This window comes from Drosophila obscura, unplaced genomic scaffold, assembly GCF_018151105.1.
Source record: "Drosophila obscura isolate BZ-5 IFL unplaced genomic scaffold, ASM1815110v1 contig_4, whole genome shotgun sequence".
Lineage (NCBI taxonomy): Eukaryota > Metazoa > Arthropoda > Insecta > Diptera > Drosophilidae > Drosophila > Drosophila obscura.
In genome coordinates, this window is record NW_024542828.1 from 551,696 (window position 1) to 570,458 (window position 18,763).

General features: G+C 49.7%; 2 protein-coding genes across 6 annotated transcripts; both read right to left on the reverse strand.

Annotated features, from left to right (window-relative positions):
* Nucleotides 1-795: 795 nt before the first annotated feature.
* Nucleotides 796-18,718, reverse strand: LOC111068948 (HEAT repeat-containing protein 5B). Of its 5 annotated transcripts, none has more exons than XM_022358758.2 (8): nt 18,587-18,718; nt 9,815-10,228; nt 8,108-9,745; nt 7,740-8,013; nt 7,505-7,537; nt 3,006-6,771; nt 2,036-2,056; nt 796-1,416 (listed from the first exon to the last, which is right to left on the reverse strand). In XM_022358758.2, the coding sequence occupies exons 2-8, from the start codon at nt 10,150-10,152 to the stop codon at nt 1,088-1,090; spliced, it is 6,399 nt and encodes a 2,132-aa protein (XP_022214450.2). In that variant the 5' UTR covers nt 10,153-10,228; nt 18,587-18,718; the 3' UTR covers nt 796-1,087. The 5 variants fall into 5 exon arrangements, with proteins under 5 accessions (XP_022214450.2, XP_022214445.2, XP_022214447.2 ...); XM_022358753.2 differs by lacking the exon at nt 18,587-18,718 and adding an exon at nt 13,020-13,410; XM_022358755.2 differs by lacking the exons at nt 7,505-7,537; nt 18,587-18,718 and adding an exon at nt 13,020-13,410.
* LOC111068951 lies at nt 16,295-18,539 on the reverse strand. Its single transcript, XM_022358763.2, has one exon. The coding sequence runs from the start codon at nt 17,507-17,509 to the stop codon at nt 16,535-16,537; it is 975 nt and encodes a 324-aa protein (XP_022214455.2). The 5' UTR covers nt 17,510-18,539; the 3' UTR covers nt 16,295-16,534.
* Nucleotides 18,719-18,763: the final 45 nt, after the last annotated feature.

The window sequence follows — 18,763 nt, forward strand, 5'->3', positions numbered from 1 at the left end:
CATATTTGCACAACACCATGACTGAAAGTTATTCAGATCGGATTAAAAGCGGGAGTGAAATGGCATACATGAGTACTCGAGAGTTTGTTAATTAATAAAGAGCCTGAAAAGTAGGGTGCCTATATAGCTACCCTGTGGTACTCCATTGGTAACCTTAATAGGTGAAGAGAAGCAGTTTTTAGAGGACTCTTTGAGACCTAGAACGAAGGTAGCTAGAAATCCATCTCAAAACAGGAATGATAAAAGATTGCTTCCAGATCGGGGGTAAGCATGGAGAATTAAAGGATAGGGTGAATAGTTTAAGCAGTGGTCCACGCAGATCGTTGGCACAGCTGCTGACAGAAAAAGTTGACCCAGCTTTTATATAGCGATAGAAAAGGAGAACCAACTTATTAAAAATTTTGTATAAAGTGATAAACCAAGGAGTCTTCACAGATCTAATCGGACAAGAAAGTGCGACATTGATTACATTGTAATAAATGCAAGTACAGAGCGGACCAATCCAAATCCCTAATGAGGTTATTAAGCTTCGCAATACCCGCTTGAAGTACTCATACTTTCGTTCCGGAAGCGTTTGCAAACACTGTTTCATGGCACCACTCCACTGAGCCAATGCTTGAAACACACCTCTTCGATTACTGTCCCCCGCACTTTGCCACGACCTCTGGTCGACACGTATAATAGGGCAAGACCTAAGGAGGAGTCACTAAGCAGACAAATTACAGCCAAGCAAATGTCAACCGATTTCCACTCAGCGAGTATGATGTGATGAGCTTCAAGGAGGAGAAGGAGTTCTTGCCTTTATAAGTTTATTGTTTACTTTATATCGCATCGTATATTACTCATTATAATAGCTAACAAATATAATTTATAAAGTTGTAGGTACTTTCATCGCGTGTTTGAGTGTGTGTCTGTTTATAGTAAGAGTACATATAGCCAAAAAAACAAATGCACAACTCCAGGGAGAGTGCACATGTTAATAATTTGCATTGCAAAGCATTTTCTGTAGCAGACTGTAAGTAGATCTAATAGAGCACAAAGAAGCATTGCATGAGCAGCTGGAACTGATGGCGGTTCGCGTTCAGGTTCATTGGAAGTTGCTGAAGTCCGTCTTCAGCTTGATGGTCGGCTTCTGTGGCTTGGCCAGGAGACCGTTCCTCTGGGCTTCCGATGCCTTCTGGGCAATGTTGATTGACTGCTGCTGACTGCGTATGGCTGCCTCCAGTTTCTGGCGCAACTCCGGGGTCTGACCCATCAGTGCCTTGAACTCCTGCGGATATTTCGGTCCAATCTTGAGCAGCCATTGCAGGGCCTGCTCGTGCAGTTGACGCTGGTACTTGGCTACGGCTCTCAGCCGGCTGGGGTCGGCCAGGAAACCAATCAGTACAGGCACCAGTAACGTCAGCATTTGTATGTCTGTGAATATGGTAGAGAATAGTGATTAATATTGTTTGAATGCTTGAAGAGGACACTGAACATCTGTCCTATGCAACAAGTACGACCCCATTGGGTTCCAGCTATCCGCAATATAATTATGTACGACCATCAAACATGCAACAATTAAAGCGTCATTCCGTCTATGCACAGCATCTACAGCTATTCGTTCCACATCCTCTATTCTATGGGTTTGTGCAATAACATTAAGTGTGCAATAAAAGTACAATGTGCTTCCGAACTAAAAGACAGTTGATATGCGTTTCAGTCCGATTAAAGACTGTCTAGTCCACTTTCACTAGCTTTAAACTAGTTTTATCTTCGATTCGTGTAGTTCTAAAGTATGAGTATGGATCGGTCGAATTTTATTGTCGAATATTATTGGGACACGGGCTGGGAACCGAATTCAATCAGTTGCAGCTCGGATATAGTCACTGAAGTATGTAGAACGGATAAAGATTGTAGATCTACACGTATTCCAGTTATCTTTAGTTTCAGTTTTAACCCCTGTCTGCCCAACTGTCTTACAATTCGGAAACGCAATGTGGGGAGCGGGTGGCTTGAAACATGTGCATTCTCTTGATCGTGCTCTTTCATTTACCTTGTAGCAAGTTCATGTTTCCTAACGGTTTTAATTTGGGTTTAGTTTTAGTTGTTTTTTGATTTGTAATTTGTGAGTGTTTTAAATGATTTGTGAATTGATTAAAAAGAGAAGACGGAGAGAAAAGAGCAAATATATAATAACCGAATCTCTTGATCTTGTCTCGCAAATGTGCTGTTATATTATTATTATTTTTGTTTGGCTGCATTCAAAGAGAGAGATAGAGAGAGAGAGAGAACAAGATGGCGCCGCAGCTTAACGGCAAATGCAAATGTTGATGTGAGATGCCGATGCCGGACAATGGTGAGTGTCAACTAGAGGGGAAGGAAGGGGGTTATCGCGATTCGCATTGAATCAAAACAAGCTATACACTATGTAGAGGGTATTCCCGTTATAAAACCAAAAAAATGAAGCTCTAGCGAAACCCTAAACTGATTACAGCTGTTAAAAAAAAAAAAAATAATGAAACTAAGGAAAACTAAAGTCTATCAGTCGAAATGATAAATATAATGATATATATCTTTCTAGTCACTAAAATCACACGATACTTTTGAAAATCTGTTCTTATGTTTTCTATCTTTTCTTCCGTGTTTCATTTAATGGAATGTTTTCTACCAAAAACCATTGAAATCGATATTTAATTGATTTCTGATCTATTATATTCGAATAAACTAACTAAATTACTCGTAAAATGTGTATTGGGCTTGGCGAATTTTTTGTATCGCTCGGCCTTATTTCGGGTCAAGTAAATAGTTCCAGATGCAAGGAGTCGCATATGGCAGTCTGTAACCTGCCGCTGGACCAACTTTGGGTCCATTCGTTAGGAATAATTCAGACAGAAGACAAACTGATCCATCCCAGAATAATCCGCCATGATTTGACAAACAGGAATACCCCAAGTGGAGAGAGACAGAGAAGATCAAACAACTCGAGAGAGCGAGCACTAATGGGCTTATTTGAGAGCACTTACGGTGCTGTGGCTCGGCCAGGTCGATCAGCTGCTCCACTGTGACAATGCTCTCCAGGGTGACTTGAAGCTCCAGTTCGCTGGTCGGCGTCTTGCTGGACTCCGCGTACAGGGACTCGATGATGCGCGGCGCCAGGGCATGGATGTAGGGGGTGGCCGTTTTGAGCTCCGCTTTGGCGAAGATGGAGCGCGTGGTCTCGATGCATTTCAGTTTGACCGACAGGTGCTCCGACTGCAGACACTGCCGGAAGTGGTTAATGCAGGGATACTGCAGCGAGGGCGCGGCCACCACGGAGGCTGGAGTGTGGAGAATGAAGACGGCGATGGCCAGCAGCATGGTGACCTCGTCAACCTTTCGCTCCTCGTTGTCGCCGGCCGTCTTTGTGAGATCTATGACCGTGGCTAGGGCGCTCTGCAGCAGCTGCTGCCAGTCCTCGGCGGTGTCCGGCTGCCGCGACCACCGATGCACGCAGACCGAGCGCAGGCACTGAAGGGCGGCCTGCACGGCACTAGTGTTGGCCAAGATGCTGCTGTCTATGGCGGACTTGTTGGCTATCTCCTTGACGATGCTAGTGGTCATGTACAGGATGGTGGGCAGAATGGTGAGAGCTCCCCGTGGCGTGCAGAGGTCTAGCAGCTGTTCGACGCACTGCAGCCCACTGGCAACCAGCAGGCCACTGTCGTCGCTCAGCACGGAGAAGAAGGAGGCGGTGGAGTGGAACTTGGCGTAGGCATAGTCCAACTGAAGGCCCCCCGTTCCACTCTGCTTGGTGGGGTTCATGCTCGGTATCTGGCGCACGAACAGGCAGAGGCACACCTCCAGCACGGCGTACACATGCGAGCTGCCGGGCTGCATCGAGTTGTCTTCCCCCAGCTGCAGGCTGTCCTCCGAATTGGCGTTGTCGTCGCGCCTGCTGTCGAGATCCTCGCGCGCCGCCTGGATTGTTTGCTTGAGGATCTCTACGCACAGCAGCTGTACCAGCAGCTCGTCGCGCGTCAGGATCTGGCGGTGCAGCACGTGGCACAGTTCGATGGTCAGGGCTCGATCCTTGATCAACTGCTGGCGCGCCCAAGTCGAGTCGAAGATGCTGTGTAGGGATCGCAGGCAGCTGACGATGTTTTTGGGCTTCTCGGAGCTACGCATGCTGCACAGGGCCTCCATGCAGATCCCGAATATCATGTGGAAGCGGTCTGCCGAGAGGGAGCCGTGCGTTATATGATTGTTGTTGGACTCCGCCGATGAGCTGGCGGCCGTGTCCTGGTGCCGGGCAAAGCCCTCGTCGCGCAGCCAAAGGGCCGAGGCATACAGCAGTGGGGGCCAGCTGGTCATGTAGTGCGGCTTCGAGGAATTGATGGTGTCCGTCGTGTAGAAGGCGCCACCGTCGTGCGGCAGCTGCGACTGAAACTCGGCCGGCAGCAGCAGCAGAGCGTGGTCCTTCATGGCGTTCAGCCAGTGCGTGGACAGATTATGCAGCTCCGGCTGCACCAGACCCAGCAGACTCTCGCCTCGGCTGTCTGATGTGGTGTCGGGGTCCACTTCCGCCTCCGCCTCCACTCCGGTCAGGGACTGGACCGCCTGCTGTGACTGCAGCGAGAGGAGGGAGGCTGGCGCCTTGCCGTTGCCCATCATGGCGACAATGTAGACTTCGGCCCATGCCTTGAGGATGCTCAGCTTCTCCAGTGTGGCCATGGACTCGTTGTACAGCTGGGTGCTGTTCGTCTTCGTGTACAGCTTGCTGAGGGAGCTCACGAGCAGCTGGTGGACGCGCCTCAGGTCGCTGATGTCCCGCGCCACTCCCGACCCGATCCACGCGGAGCACACCTCACAGGCGGCGGCCGTCACATGGGAGGGCGTGTCTGGAGCAAAGGCGGGACGCAGTGCAGCCCCCACCTGGGCCTGGAACTGCTCGAGCAGCAGGTGGCCGGGAAATTCGGGCTCGGGGACGTTGGCGAAGCGATCGATGATCTCCTGGAGTGTGCGTAGTCCCTCCAGCCGCAGCTGGTCCGAGTCGGAGGTGGCCGCCATGAAGGACATGCGAATCAGCTCCGCCAGGTGGAGGATGAGGTAGTCGCCGCGGGACTTGATCATCTGCTGCTCCTTGGCCTGCAGCAGGTCAAAGTGCATGGGGCTGGAGGCCTCGCAGCTGGAGATGATCCGCCGGACGCAGTGGGATGCAAAGACGCGGGTGGGCCAGCGGGGCTGGACGGCCGGATGTGTGGAGGTGTTCTCCTCCGCCCTGTACTCGGTCACATCGTCGGCATACTCCTCCTCCTCGTCGTCGTCCTCTTCCTGCCCCGACGTGTGATCCTTGTTCGCGTGATCTCCCCCTGTGGGGGGGCCATCCTCGGCCAGGCCCCCCTCCACGGCCACCGTGAGCACATTCTTGCAGAGACTCAGCCAGGAGCTGAGGTTATCCGCAGCCAGCATCTGCAGCATGGAGGTCAAGGTGTCGTGGATGTTCTTCAGCATCTCGGCGTCCGTTTCGGTGTCCAGCATCGAGAAGAGCAGTCCGGGCAGGCCGTACTCCGTGAGCACCAGGTCCGGGCACTGCTCCGGGCTTATGGTAAGCGCCAGCTCGCACACTTCCTTCGCCTCGCGGTGCGCCAGCTGGCGCAAGCAGGAGACTGCCGCCTTTCGCAGGATGAAGTAGTTGCTGGCGAGCATCTTGACCAGGGTTGGCACCAGCGAGTCCAGCTGCAGGGACTTGCAGGCGAACAGATGCAGCTGTTGCAGACAGCCGATCGCCTCGGCCTGCACCAGGGGGTCCGCATGCGCCTGCAGCAGGGCGGCCGAGCACAGGAAGGAGCCGCGCATGGCACAGACTCCGGCAGCACTCCCTTGGAGCTCCGGTCCCACGGTGGTGATCAGGGCATTGACCACACGGCCCACACACTGGTGCACATCCACGTGGGCATGCGGAACGCTAAGCAGCAGCTTGAGGGACATCGTGAGCGCCGCCTCGACATAGCCGCGGAACATGGGACCGCCGGAGTCGGCGATTTGGGCCAGGGCGTACAGTGACCAAACCTGCACAACCGGCGAGGCGCTATCCTGGGCCAGGGCCAGTAAAATGGACACACTGGTGCTGAGATGCTGCGAGGAGCCCATGCCGCCCACATAGCGATGTAAGCAGCCAAGGGCGTGCGAGTGTCCCGTGCGTGTGACCACATCCCTGGCCGACTTGAGCTTGTCGAAGCTGTTCTGGGCCAGCTCGGCGGTGAAGTGCGAGTCGCCCACGACCTGAGCCAGCCTTCCCAGAGCCTCGCCTCCCGCGCAGCGTATGGTGGAGTTGGCGCTGGTCAGCGAGGCGACGATTAGGGCGGTTGCGCTCCTCCGCACATCCTCCTGGCCGAGGCTCGTCTTGCTGTCCGTCAGATTCTTCAGCGCGCACAGCAGAGCCGTGAAGATGTTCATCTGCACCGCCTCCTGGCGGCTGCTCTTCGCCTGCTTGATGCACTCGCCAAAGTGCTCCAGCATTTGCAGCCGATGCTTGTTGGCCACCTTCGGGAAGATGGTGCCGTACAGCGTCACGGACATGTCGATCACAGCCACGCCCAGCGGCAGGGGGCCGGGACACTGCTGAGCCTTTTTGATTAGCTGCAGGTTGCCGGAGCCGCTGCCACCAGAGTTTCCAGTGCCGTGCCCAGAGTTTGTCGTCGAGCCACTGTTGCTGCCGCCGCTGTTTCCATGGGCATACCAATTGGGGCGGTACAGGCAGCAGGGATCATGCTCCAGTGCCCCCGAACCAGCCGCACTATTGGGCTGCAGCTAATGGAACAGAAAGAGCGGGTCATTAGTCAAAGTGTTTCAATTAGTTAGGCTCACATATAGAGTAGTTTAATAATAACAAAGGAAAATAATACTATATGCTATATAAAATACGAGTATTTAGGAATGTATTTGTGTATAAGGGTTGAGAAAAGCGAAAACGGTTTACTCAATGCATTGTACGATATCGATATTCAAATTGAAATTAAAAGATGATAGCGAAAAGTAGGAAGATCAATTCTGAGTGCTAAATAACCGTTTGATGGGCGTACATTTTTGGAGACCTGATGAAAACCAACCATCCAAATACATAGGTAAAAACTTGTCATCTTCCTGGAGAATATTTTTAAAAACAAAAACAATAGAACCATTTTCAATCAGCAAAGTTCTTTGAATTCATAGTTGGGGCCGAACTGTAAATAGCAGCCTACGTACATATGTACGTCGAAACTTGCTATCGTTCGTCCGCTTTACTGCAAATAATACTCAACAATAAACTCAACAGCAATATGTCAGTACTGCTATTAAAACAGCTCAACAGAGGGGTTAGAAAAGCTTTGAGGAGAAGGAGAGGCATCCTCTGTGTTCATGCAAAAGATAAATTGTAACGCAAAACAAAAGAAGTAGATCCGGAATCCGGATCTGATCTGTTAAATTTATAGACTCTGATTCTCTCAAAAAATAAATAAACAAACGAATGAACACGTGCATCGATCGTCGCAAATCCACTTACATGCTCGCCATCGACTTTGCGATTGGGCTCCATCTTTGGGAATGCATTTGGGAATTGCAGAGAGTAGAGAGAGAGAGAGAGAGAGAGAGAGAGAGAGAGAGTAAAGGAGAAAGGGTTCAAAGGAAAGAGATATGTTAGCACACCAGGAACACAGGATGGATACACAGGAAACCCTACAGAAACCCCAGAAGAGCTTGCCTTTCTCTCTTTCTTTCTGGCTAGCTGGAAAACCCACCTGATCCTCGATGGTGCGATGGTTGGTCTCCTGGAGCCAGGTGCCCAGAATAATGGAATCATCGCCATGACAGAGCGTGCGCAGCAGAGAGTTGGTGGTGTTGGCCGCGTTGTCCGAGAGCGTGAACTCCGAGACGAGCATGCGGAGGAGATGCGTGTAGGAGGCCTCCAACGCATTGGGCGGCAGCAGAGTCAGCGTCTCGAAGAGGCGTAGTCGCACCATGGCCGCCGGAGCCTTCAATTGGGTGCCATAGCTCTTGAGGATAGTGGCCAAACTGCGGGGAGAAGCATTGTTAATTATTAATTCGCACATAACGAAGAGCTGAGAGGGGGAAGGTAGACGAGATCTGGATCTGGATGTGTACTCACTTGACCAGCATTGCCAGAGCACTCTCGATGGGAGTGAGTAGCCGTCGGGTGATGTCCTCGCTGACCAGTTCCGGACAATTGAGCAGGAAGCTGTGCATCACAGAGAGGGCACCGGCGCGCCCCTCGAGCGTCACTTGCCAGGTGAAGGCATCGCCGCGGGCCTTCTCCGACTCGAGCTCCTTGTTGGATCGAGGGAAGGAGTTGCGCCACAGGAGCAGCATGCGCGGCAGCAGACCCTTGACCACCGGCGATCCCAGGGTCATGATTGCCCCGATCAACAGCCAGCCGGCCTGGGTGCGGTGCAGCGACATGCGGCTATTCTGGGAGGCGGAGCGCAGCAGCTCCTCGGCACAGTTGAAGACCACCTTGCCCTTGGTGTGGGGTATGCCCAGCGGGGAGTAGCGTACGCTGCCCAAAATGGCCGCCAGGGCGCAGCTGTAGCCGGCGATGGCCTCTGGGGAGGAGCGCATCTGCTCAATGGCCTCGATGAAGCGGTCGATGAGAGGCGTGATCTGGCTGGGTACGGCCACGCAGCAGCAGCGCAGGCACCAGGCGGCCGCCAGTCGAGCGGCGGCGCACGGATGGACCAGCACCGCGCAGGTGGCGTCGATTGTCTGCAGGGACTGATCCCCAAGCAGGTTCTGGGCCGTGGTGCCCAGGCAAATGAAGAGGGAGCTCAGCTCCTGAAGGGCGCACACGAGCAGGTGCTGGCTGAAGAGGGTCTCCTGGTTGGAGTCCTTGGCGTTCTCCGGATTGAAGTCGATCGAGCTCATCTGCTTCGCCACCATGTGGATGAGCTCCTTGCAGGCGGCCGTCTGGGCCTTCTCCCCCAGCATCTTGCCGATCGTCGAGCGCAGAATGAAGTTTATGCACTTGCGCGAGTAGACGGCATCCACGTGCGAGCAGGCCGCCTTCGGATTGGCCACCAGATCCAGGACGTGGGCCAGGAACACGCTCAACTGGCGCTCAAGCCAGACGCTGCCCATGAACTGGACAAACACCACGTAGGCATGGGTGACGCCCACACGCACCTCCCGATTCACTCCGGAGCTGCCCTTGATGATCTCCCCGGTTCCCTTGAGGAAGGAGGCTCCGCCCCGCAGGAATCCCGACATCAGAATGCCCAGCGCCTCGTCCAGCGACACCAGACGCTGCGTGGCTCCCTTGCCCGCCTGCAGGACAACTGCCTGATTTGCTTTCTTGTTCTGGGCCGCCTCCGCCAGCTGCTGGGTGTAGGCCAGCAGCGTGCCCAGCAGTTGGGCCACCGCACAGCGCACCTCGTAGTTGCTCCCGTCAAAGGCGCGAAAGCAGAGCGTTCCCAGGCTCTCCAGCTCCGTCTGGTAGAGGAACGGGGCACTGTATATCATCTTGAGTATGCAGCGGGCGGCGGCCACGCGCACGGCCATTACTCGGTCGAGCAGGCAGTGCTTGGCCGCCTTGTAGATGTCCTTGTGTACGTTGGCAATGGCCGTGCCCATGCCGGCGCTGACCTTCTCCAGGGTGTGCATGATCTCGATCCGCGCTTGCGACTCGGCGTTCTTCAGGGTGCGAATGAGTATCTGGACAGTGTCCTCATAGGTTCTGCCCATCATCCTGCCGAGCTTTTCGTACATCGAGCCCAAGACGCAAATGGCAGCGCTGAAGAACCGGCGGGAGTAGAATAGAATCAAAATGGGATTTTATTTGGCATCGATTGATATATCTTACAGCTTGGTGGGCAGATAGCTGGGCGAATCATCCTTGTTCTTGAGTATGTCATTGCAGGCATTCACCGTGTCGAAGAGCATGAAGGTGTCGCCCACCGAGAAGAGGGTGGCCAGTGCGCCGGCTATCAGCTTCCGCATGGGCGGACCAGGGGCTCCCTGGATGCGCTCGGACAGCTGCTGGACCAACTTCTTCTGGTTGGCCTTGATCTCGTGTTTGGCCACATGGGGCAGCGACTTCTCCAGGTACCGCAGCCACTCCAGCTCGAACACCGGCCGCTTTGCCTCGGGCAGCTGCTTCATAGCCGCCTCATTGAGGGTCAGTGTGTGGGCGAGTTCCATTTCGTCGCGTGGTGGTGGTGTTGATGCCTCCTCTGGATGCTGTCCCCCAGCGGATGGGGCGGTGTGTATAAACGATCTGCAGAAGAGCGAGTAAAAGGAACACAAGAAAAATAAATTTATTGTGGAATGTTTCGTTAATTAATTCATAAACAATTGGATGATGGAGTGGTGGGAATGCCTATGGATCTTTGGCCTTGACCCTACGATTCTCCATGCCTCAACGATTGTCAAGCAGCTGCTATATCGATTAGCATGTGTTCACATTGATCGATAAAATGTAATAGTTTCTTTATTTCAATCGCCCCCCAAAAAGTAGTTTCTTTTTTTATTACTATTTGTTCACACAATTAGGTCATCACAACAAACAGATGCTGGAAGTGTCTACTAGGTACTTCTGGATACCCATTACCCTCGAATTCAAATAGGAGGAATTGTGGAAAACAATTATGATTCAACTTCCAACCCAGCAAATTTAATATACATTGATGACTCACGGAACCAAATATCAAATATTTCATTTAAAAATTTGTGATTATGCTGCTTAGCTTTATGCTTTCACATCTCAGAAAATGATTGAATAAATACATATTTGACAACTTTATAGGTGCACACAATAAAGGGTATCAGCAGCATGTTACTGAGCGGATAGAAAGAGAAAGGAAGAAGAGAAGAGATGCTGCCTGCCATCCGATTGTGTGGAAAAGCATGCATCACCCGGTCTATATGCGTATATGACGATGGGAATAACGACTCCCATATGTATGTGTACATCTGCCAAAGAAATATTCAAATATATATTTATTATACGTACGAGGGCGGACTAAAAAGTAATCGACCTTACAAAAAGAAAACATTTCTAACCACCCATATTTTATTTGATTAGTATTTTCTCCCAGCTGATTGATGAAATAGTTTCAGGCGGTTTTTCCAACCGTGTTCGTTTTGGCGGGAGTTTAAGGTAACTTTTGCATTTTTAGAAAAAAAATGTGAATTTCGTGTGCTGGTTAAGAATTATTTTTTTTGGAAAAAACCCACCACTGAAATCAAGGAAAAGCTTGCTAAATATTGTGGGATCTCTTCTCCATCGATTCAAATGGTAAAAAACTGGTGAACTGTATTTGGTTGTGCCCGTACAAGCACAAACAATGACGCACATCCTGGACTCCTAGTTATGGTCCCATACCCGAAGAAATTTAAAAAAAATTCACGATATGGTTTTGGCCGATCAGATATTGAATTTGCAAGATATTCTGAAAGCCATAGGCAACTAAATGGCTAAGTGGTTTCTATTTTGAGTGATCACTTGGGTATGAAATCCAATTTTTTGGAAGGGATAACAAAGGGAGAAATTCCGGAAAAAGTATATAGAGCTCAACAAAGATTATGTAGACAAATAAAAAAGAATAATGAAAAATAAACGTATTTTTTCTTAGATAGGCCAACTTTATATCGGACCGCCCTCGTACATATCGGTGGCACGCTTCAACGGAAGCTGCACCATTACCAGAAGCATGTCCCCGCCCCCGCCCCCTAGCTAGGGTGTAAAATGGGACAACACCCACGCATACATACATATGTATGGATGTATTTTCATTCAGCTTTCAGATAAGTACGGGAAAGAGCTGTCGCCTTGGGCTCGATAGCGCACAGCCCATTGACATAGATGGGGACAAAGTCAAGAGGAGCCAAATTATTAATACGAACAAAGACTTTTCTTCGGAAAAATGAAACGAGAGGAGCTGACGGAAGGGGGATGAGGACTGGCTCTTGGCCCCGTCATTGCTGGTACATTTATTACGAAATGATATCCGCCGGCTATGGGTAATGGGTATGTGCCATAGCACAAAGAAAGACAATGGAAAGGATAGGATGTGTGAGTGTGGGTATGGATGGTCGAAAGGAAAGGGGTACAGTACACCATGCGGTATGGAATACTCTATAGTGCATGCCACGTTGGTATACTATAAATCAGCGGTGGACAGGATTTTCGCACTCGGATCAGTCTTTAACTATCCTCTCTTTTGCAGCATTCAATTGTGCGTCTCGAGTTGAACCGCATCATGTGAGAGCGATGCGAGCAAGGACTTGCCCACAGCTACTATGCACATATAAAATACTATAATTATATCTATTTATCCCTATAATACCTTTGAGTATTGACTGTAATAATACATAAAGTATTATATTCAATTAACCTAAAAGAAGCAGAATTTGTAACTGGATAGGAAGTTAACAAAAATTCGAACTTATCTAATCACTTCCTTAATTGATTTGAAACCAATAAGTGCGATACGAGTATTTTTTAAATTCGATGTACATTTTTGGATTTCTTTGGAGTTTCCTAAGGGTATCCAGATTTTTGGTTAGCCCAACGAGAATTGGTTTGGTTTACTGCTTTCCGTCTTTGTTGTCTCTTGCTTTTGTTTGCGGTCGCCTGAAGTGGCGCGTGTGCGGCGCACAGAAGGGGCACAGCAGTGAATGCAGAGGGCCTGGCTCAGGAGGACCTCGAACTGCCAGCCATTGACGTCTGCAGGCTAAAGTTACATAAGACGCTGCTGGGCTGCTGCTTCTGCTGCGACCCCCCAATGTTTCCAAGAATGGGCACAGGTCTTAAAGGAAAACAAGTCAAACCTGTAAGGTGCAATATACAACAGCAGACTAGACCAGACCATAACAAACCACAGAGAGAGAGGCTAGACGACGGGCATGTCCATCTTTAGCGTACAGGGTGTCTGTGTCTCTCTGTCGCGTTCCGCAGTGTGTGGTGTGTGCGGGTGGGTGGTGATTTCTTGGTGGTGGGTTGCTTGACTTTTCCAACCTTCCTCCCTCCTACCTCTCTATGTTTGATATTGTTGTTTTTCCCTTACCTGCGCGCCTCGTTGATAACTTTGCGCAGAAATTGCGGCGTGCGTGCAAAGTTAAGGTTTTCCATTCCAGTGATGCTTCACAGCATTACAGCCGCCGAACGAACGAACGAACGAACGAAAGAAAAGAAAACTTTCTATGTTGTTGCCCTGCCTTGCCTTGCCTGTTTGCTTGCAGGTTGCAACTTTCTCACAAATCAATAACTTCCTCTTTCCATCGGACACTGAACACACTGAAACGCAATCTTCAATCTTCAAGTCGGATGGCTATGGCTAGGCATAAAAGGTATGCATTTTTCTTTTCCTCTCCGCCGAATTTAATTTTAAAATCACTTGACGTTTAATGAATTTGAACAGCAAATGGCAAACTGAATAAATGAGACTATTCGCGAGCGTCGCGGTACTACGCGCAGCAAAACAGCAAATGAAATGAAATTTGGAGAGCGCGTCCAAAGCAGCGCTTGCAAAAAATCAACCCACCACCCATTGAGAGAGGAGAGAGCGTTACAGCCAAATGGAAGGGAGAGAGAGCGTTCACTTGCGTGTGTGTTGACGTCGCGCGCGAAAGACCAGCCAGAGCAGCTGATGGAGACGTGCAGCGGTAGAAACAGCAACAAATTGCCAATAACGATTAATGGGGGCGCCATTTATCGATAACACATTGAAGTACTTCTCAAACCAAAGACTTTAAAAAGCCCCCGTCATCAGAGAACTGCAAGTATGTCACTTTTTGCCACCCTACTCACACTAAACGAAAAGTGTGTGCCGGTGCCAGGCTAAGCAAAGCAAAGACACACACTTTTTTTCCATGAATACGCCATGGTGTGTAAGAATCTTTAAAAGACGTGACCGGCCCGTACCAGTCAACGAACTGGACTACCCCTCCGGGGCTTCCCATCTAAACTCACTACACACAGCTACGCACCTCATTCCCCGCGGGATCACCGCAAAGTATTACTTCACGGGGATGGGTTGCCTATGCACTCTCCATTCATCTGGACACGATCCGGACTGCCTCACTCGTCGTCGCCTCTATCGTCTGGAGCTCCTTGGCCACTACGACCAGTGCTAGGTCGTCAAAGCAAATTAGCTGGCATCCCTGCGGAAGCTGGATTCTCAGGACGTCGTCGTACATTATGTTCCACAGAAGAGGTCCTAGTACTGACCCCTCACCTTGTAGAGCTTCGGTCCTTCTTCCGTTTCGTACCTCAGTACCCCTCTAACAGATAAATGTCTATTATCCGGAGCAGGTAGGTGGGGATTCCTATTCTTCCGAGGGTCTCCTTGATCCGGGTCCAGTTCGCCGAGTTGAACGCATTATGGATGTCCAGGGTCACAACCGCACCAAATTTGGTAAAATCGCGCCAAATCTCCATCGGGTTCCCTCGATCGCCTTAGATGCGATGTCGGTGACCGCTCTGATGGCGTCGACCGTAGATCTGGACTTCCGGAATCCATACTGGGACTCTGACAGAGCTTCCATCTCTTCGATCACTGCTAGTAGTCTAGTGTACAAGACCTCTCCAAGACTTTACCGACTGCACCTTCCACTGATTGGGAAAAACTCCTTCCCTTAGGCATCTGTTGTAGGTGTCTACAAATACCTCCGTTGTGGTGGTTGCTCCAAGCTTTAAGGCCTTGTTGGGGATCCCGTCTGGTCCTGGGGCCTTCTTATCTCCGACTCTCCGGATGGCTGTCTTCACCTCCTCTGCGGAAATCGGCTGCCACAGTTCGTGGTCTTGGCGCGAAGAACTCCCATCCTGGTGTGGATGCTGTGGGAAAAGTGCCTCCACGATGCTACGAAGTAGCGTCGGGCCTTTTACTTCCGGCGTTTCCTGGCTTCTGATCTTCTTGCCGTCCCCCAAGGGCTTACACCCGCCTCCTCACATATCTGCTTAAAGCAGGACGCTTGGCTGCACGGAGATCGAACTCTGGGCGACCCCGCGCTCTCTGGTAGCACCTCCTGAACCGTAGGCATGCTTTTCTGATCTGGCCGATCTCTTCGTTCCACCAGTAGTAGGGTGCTCCTCGTCGGCTCGGCTTCCTTCTCGGCATTGCAGCGTCGCACGCCTCACGTTTTCAGCTTGGAGAACAATTTCAACGGTAAAAATAAAATTAAGTCTTCGTGCTTGTCGAAATTTTCATATTTCGACTAAGCGACGTTTTTCCCGCAGCAGGTACTAAAAAAAGCAACAAAGCGAAGGCTTGCAAAAAAAAAACACCTAACACCCAAGACACTCTATACATTTTGTGCTTCCCTCTTCACCCCATCTTTCTTTCGACTCCGATGCGTCAACGTATGCCACACACACTCATGCACACAGCTTCCTACTCACTTCTGTTACTTGTCCAAACACTAGTGCATTATTGTAATGTACACTCAGTTGTCCGGTGGTTAGAAACACCGGGTGTCAAAATCACTTTACATTTACACGGCACCTTAAGTGCCTTTGGCTTGTTGCAGTTCTCTGCCCGTCATATACTCAAAACCAGTACATGAACAGGATGTTCCTGTTGGTGCACCAACCATCGTTTTTTGGTTCACACACATAAATCTGATTCATATATTTCCCTATGCAATATTGCATATTGCGGTTTTTATACCCGGTACTCGAAGAGTTTACGGATATATAAGTTTTGTGGTCGAAGTGGATGTGTGTAACGCACAGAAGGAAACGTTAAGGACCCCATAAAGTATCAAATTCAGAGTCCATATAGCCATCTGTCCGTCTGTCCGTCCGTGCGTCTTGTTGAGCGCCTAGATTTCAGAGACTATAAAAGCTACAGCAAACAAAATTTGGACAAGTAGAGTCGGGCCACTACTGCGACTCACAACGCTCCCTCTCGTTATAGCTGGTATCACAGTCTCTCAGTTGAAGTGTAGTGAAATACGACCTTTTCAATCAATATAGAAATTAACGCAATAATAATCGTTTACAGTAGCACAAAGTTGCGTTACTAAAACAAACCATGAAAGAGTCTGGAAAAATGACTAAAACAAGCAATGTAGGCTATCTCCAGTATCCGAAAAATGTAACATGTTAATCGTAACAACTATAACGACTTTGTTCTATTAATATGTACCTACTATTGATGTCATTAACTTAATTACATATTGGTACAGTATGTGCTTTTCAGTTTACTGCTGTTTTGGACTTTTGGGCTTTTTGGATACGTTTTTCGATTATCAAAAGGATTGGCTAATTTGTATATGCGTAACAGCTGAAAAAGATCCCACAGATGAAATTATACAACTGGTTTAGTATAATTGATGATATTTTATTGCTTAGTAAAGCATGAAGCACGATGTTTGTATCTAGTCACTCGTGCAAATTCTACATAGCAAGTGTTACCTCGCTTAGGATTTGTTAAGCAACCAAAACATCAAAGCCCACCCAATTGTTATCCCACTTCCTACTGCCGGGTGGGAGATCGGGCCAGGGTGTGTAGGTGAGGGTACACGCATAGGAGAGGCTAATATGTTCCTCGTTTTTATTATGGCTTAGATATACTTAGGCTTAGGGTAAGAACTGCATGCTGGGTATAAAGAACAGCGCCTTGGAGGTGGCACTATTGGGGTTGCCTAGATCTTTGACAATGCCCTGGACACGAGCCACCACATCACTGCGCTGGATGTCCCCGCGATCCAGCATTCTCTGGAACATCGTGTGCAGCTGCCTGGCCGCCGAGGCATTGGACAGATCGGAAAGCTGCTCGAGCAGATCCTGGGAGTAGCCCTCGTACTTGCTGAGATTGGCTGCCTTAGCGTCTCGCTTGAGCAGGTCGTAGACCAGCAGAAAGTCTACGTAGGGCTTGGTGGGCGGCACCCGCTTTTTGCCTGCCGTCGAAGTGGTACTCCAGCGGTCCATGGCCGACTCAAAGTCAAAGGCCGCACGCCCGTAGTTGTCGTCGTACAGGCGCAGAAAGTTGTCCAGCGATTCGACATCGTTTGTGAAGTCATCGTGCCGTACCTCGCTCTGGATGTCGCGTATCAGAGAAAGGGGTAGCTTGTCAAAGTCCGCATCATCTCCGATTTCATTGAAAAGGGCATGACCCTCGAGCGTCGGCTCTGGGGAGGGTGCAAACAGCGCCGGCCTGTGCGGTGGCGTGGGAGCCGAGGTTGGGCGCTCCGTGGTCGATGTTCGTTGCGGTGTCTCCCACCAACTGGGCGGTTGCCACCAGCCAGAGCCCGAACCCGAGCCTCCTGGACGCCGGGTTGTGGTTTTTGGCTTAATGGCCGTGGGCGTGGGCGTTGGAGGCAATGGTGTCGTAGAGCTCCCGCCATTAGATTCCATGTCAGAGCCATTTGCGTTGAATGGCGGCTCTATGGTGGTGCTGGAAAGCGGCTCGTACTGAAGCAGGTCGATGTAGTAGGCCAGGGCCTGCATGGAGGCGGGTAGGTAGCTGGTCAACAGACTGGCAGGCTCCGCCGGGCTCAAGAGGAATCCGAGCAGTACCGCCAGCAAAACCTTCTGTCTTAAACAACTACGCATTATACTGGTGGAAGTATCTTTGACCGTTTGACCGGGAAACGTTTTGATCTGGGGAGCTTTGGGCGAACAACTGAAACGAAACCGCTTCCCAGCAGCCAGCGAGCATCGATGGGTAGTTCTCGGTATCTGTATCTGGTTTCCAAAATGGATGCTCTCGGGGTTTCTTTTTTGGCAAACTTGTTGAGCCCAGAGGCCAGCGACCGCTATTGTCGCTTGTTGCGTAAACTTTGTAACCGTCGGCGTCCGTCGCGTCTTGGAGAGTTGTTCTTGGAAAGAGTGAAAGATGTTCCGTTGCCAAAAAAAGGAGAACCTGTTTTCCAAGAAAGGTGCCTCTGCCTCATAAATATGCAAAAAAAAAAAAAAAAACACACACACAAGCAACCCGAAAATAAACCTGAATTTTGTTTTATTTGTTTGGATAAAGAACAAAATAACTTCAATCCAAAGAAATGCAGGTTTCGAATCTTGAATGCAGTTTTGTTTGCACTGCGAAAGTTTGAGAGTGATTGATCGAGTGTCAAAAAAGCGCCCTTGCAAAAAAGCTTCCTGCCAAAGCAGAGAGCAAAAGAAAGAAAGAGAGAGAGAAGAGTGAGTACATTCTACCTGCCAGAGAAGCTAAACATTAACCTGTTGTTGTTGTTTATATCTGAAGATTGTTGTCCCCGTGAGCATAGAAGAGTTTTCGCTTTTTTTGAGGCAGCAACAAAACGGCACAAGGTAAACGGGTCACCATAACGGGTTTCGATTGCAAATTGTGTCACTATTCCTTTTGAGCACGCCTAACGGCTTGGAAATATCCACTAACACACACACACGTACTAGGAATGCATACATAAATCGTTGCTTTTGTAGACTTTTTTTGTATTTTCACCTGCAGCTAATTAGCATTAGCACTAGTCATAAGTATTGGGTGAAGCGTCAGAAATAACACACACCAAACAAGATAATAATACACATTCGAGCTGCTATCTGTCGCAGTCTCTCAAATGTCGACCGCACTCCCACACACATCCGCACCCATTTCTTACAAATGCTGTCATTGCATTAAATTTGTAAAAGTTTCACCGCACAACTCACCGTTTCACTTCAGTTGCCTGCACGTATCACTCGTTTTCCACTTATCACATATTTACTGTACTGCATTCATTTTAAATGAAAAATTGCATTTTCCACAAGTTTTCTACGAAAATTTGATATGTGTGTTTGATAAAAAAAAACATCGATACATCGCACAATAAGTAAACATCGATGACA

Coding starts and splice junctions, on each gene's coding strand:
- LOC111068948 (XM_022358753.2), bottom strand. CDS start 13,084: ATGGAAAACCTTAACTTTGCACGCACGCCGCAATTTCTGCGCAAAGTT. Junction 9,746..9,814: donor AGCTATCTGCCCACCAAGCT/GTAAGATATATC, acceptor CCGGTTCTTCAG/CGCTGCCATTTGCGTCTTGG. Junction 7,538..7,739: donor ATCGCACCATCGAGGATCAG/GTGGGTTTTCCA, acceptor GCATTCCCAAAG/ATGGAGCCCAATCGCAAAGT.
- LOC111068951 (XM_022358763.2), bottom strand. CDS start 17,509: ATGCGTAGTTGTTTAAGACAGAAGGTTTTGCTGGCGGTACTGCTCGGA.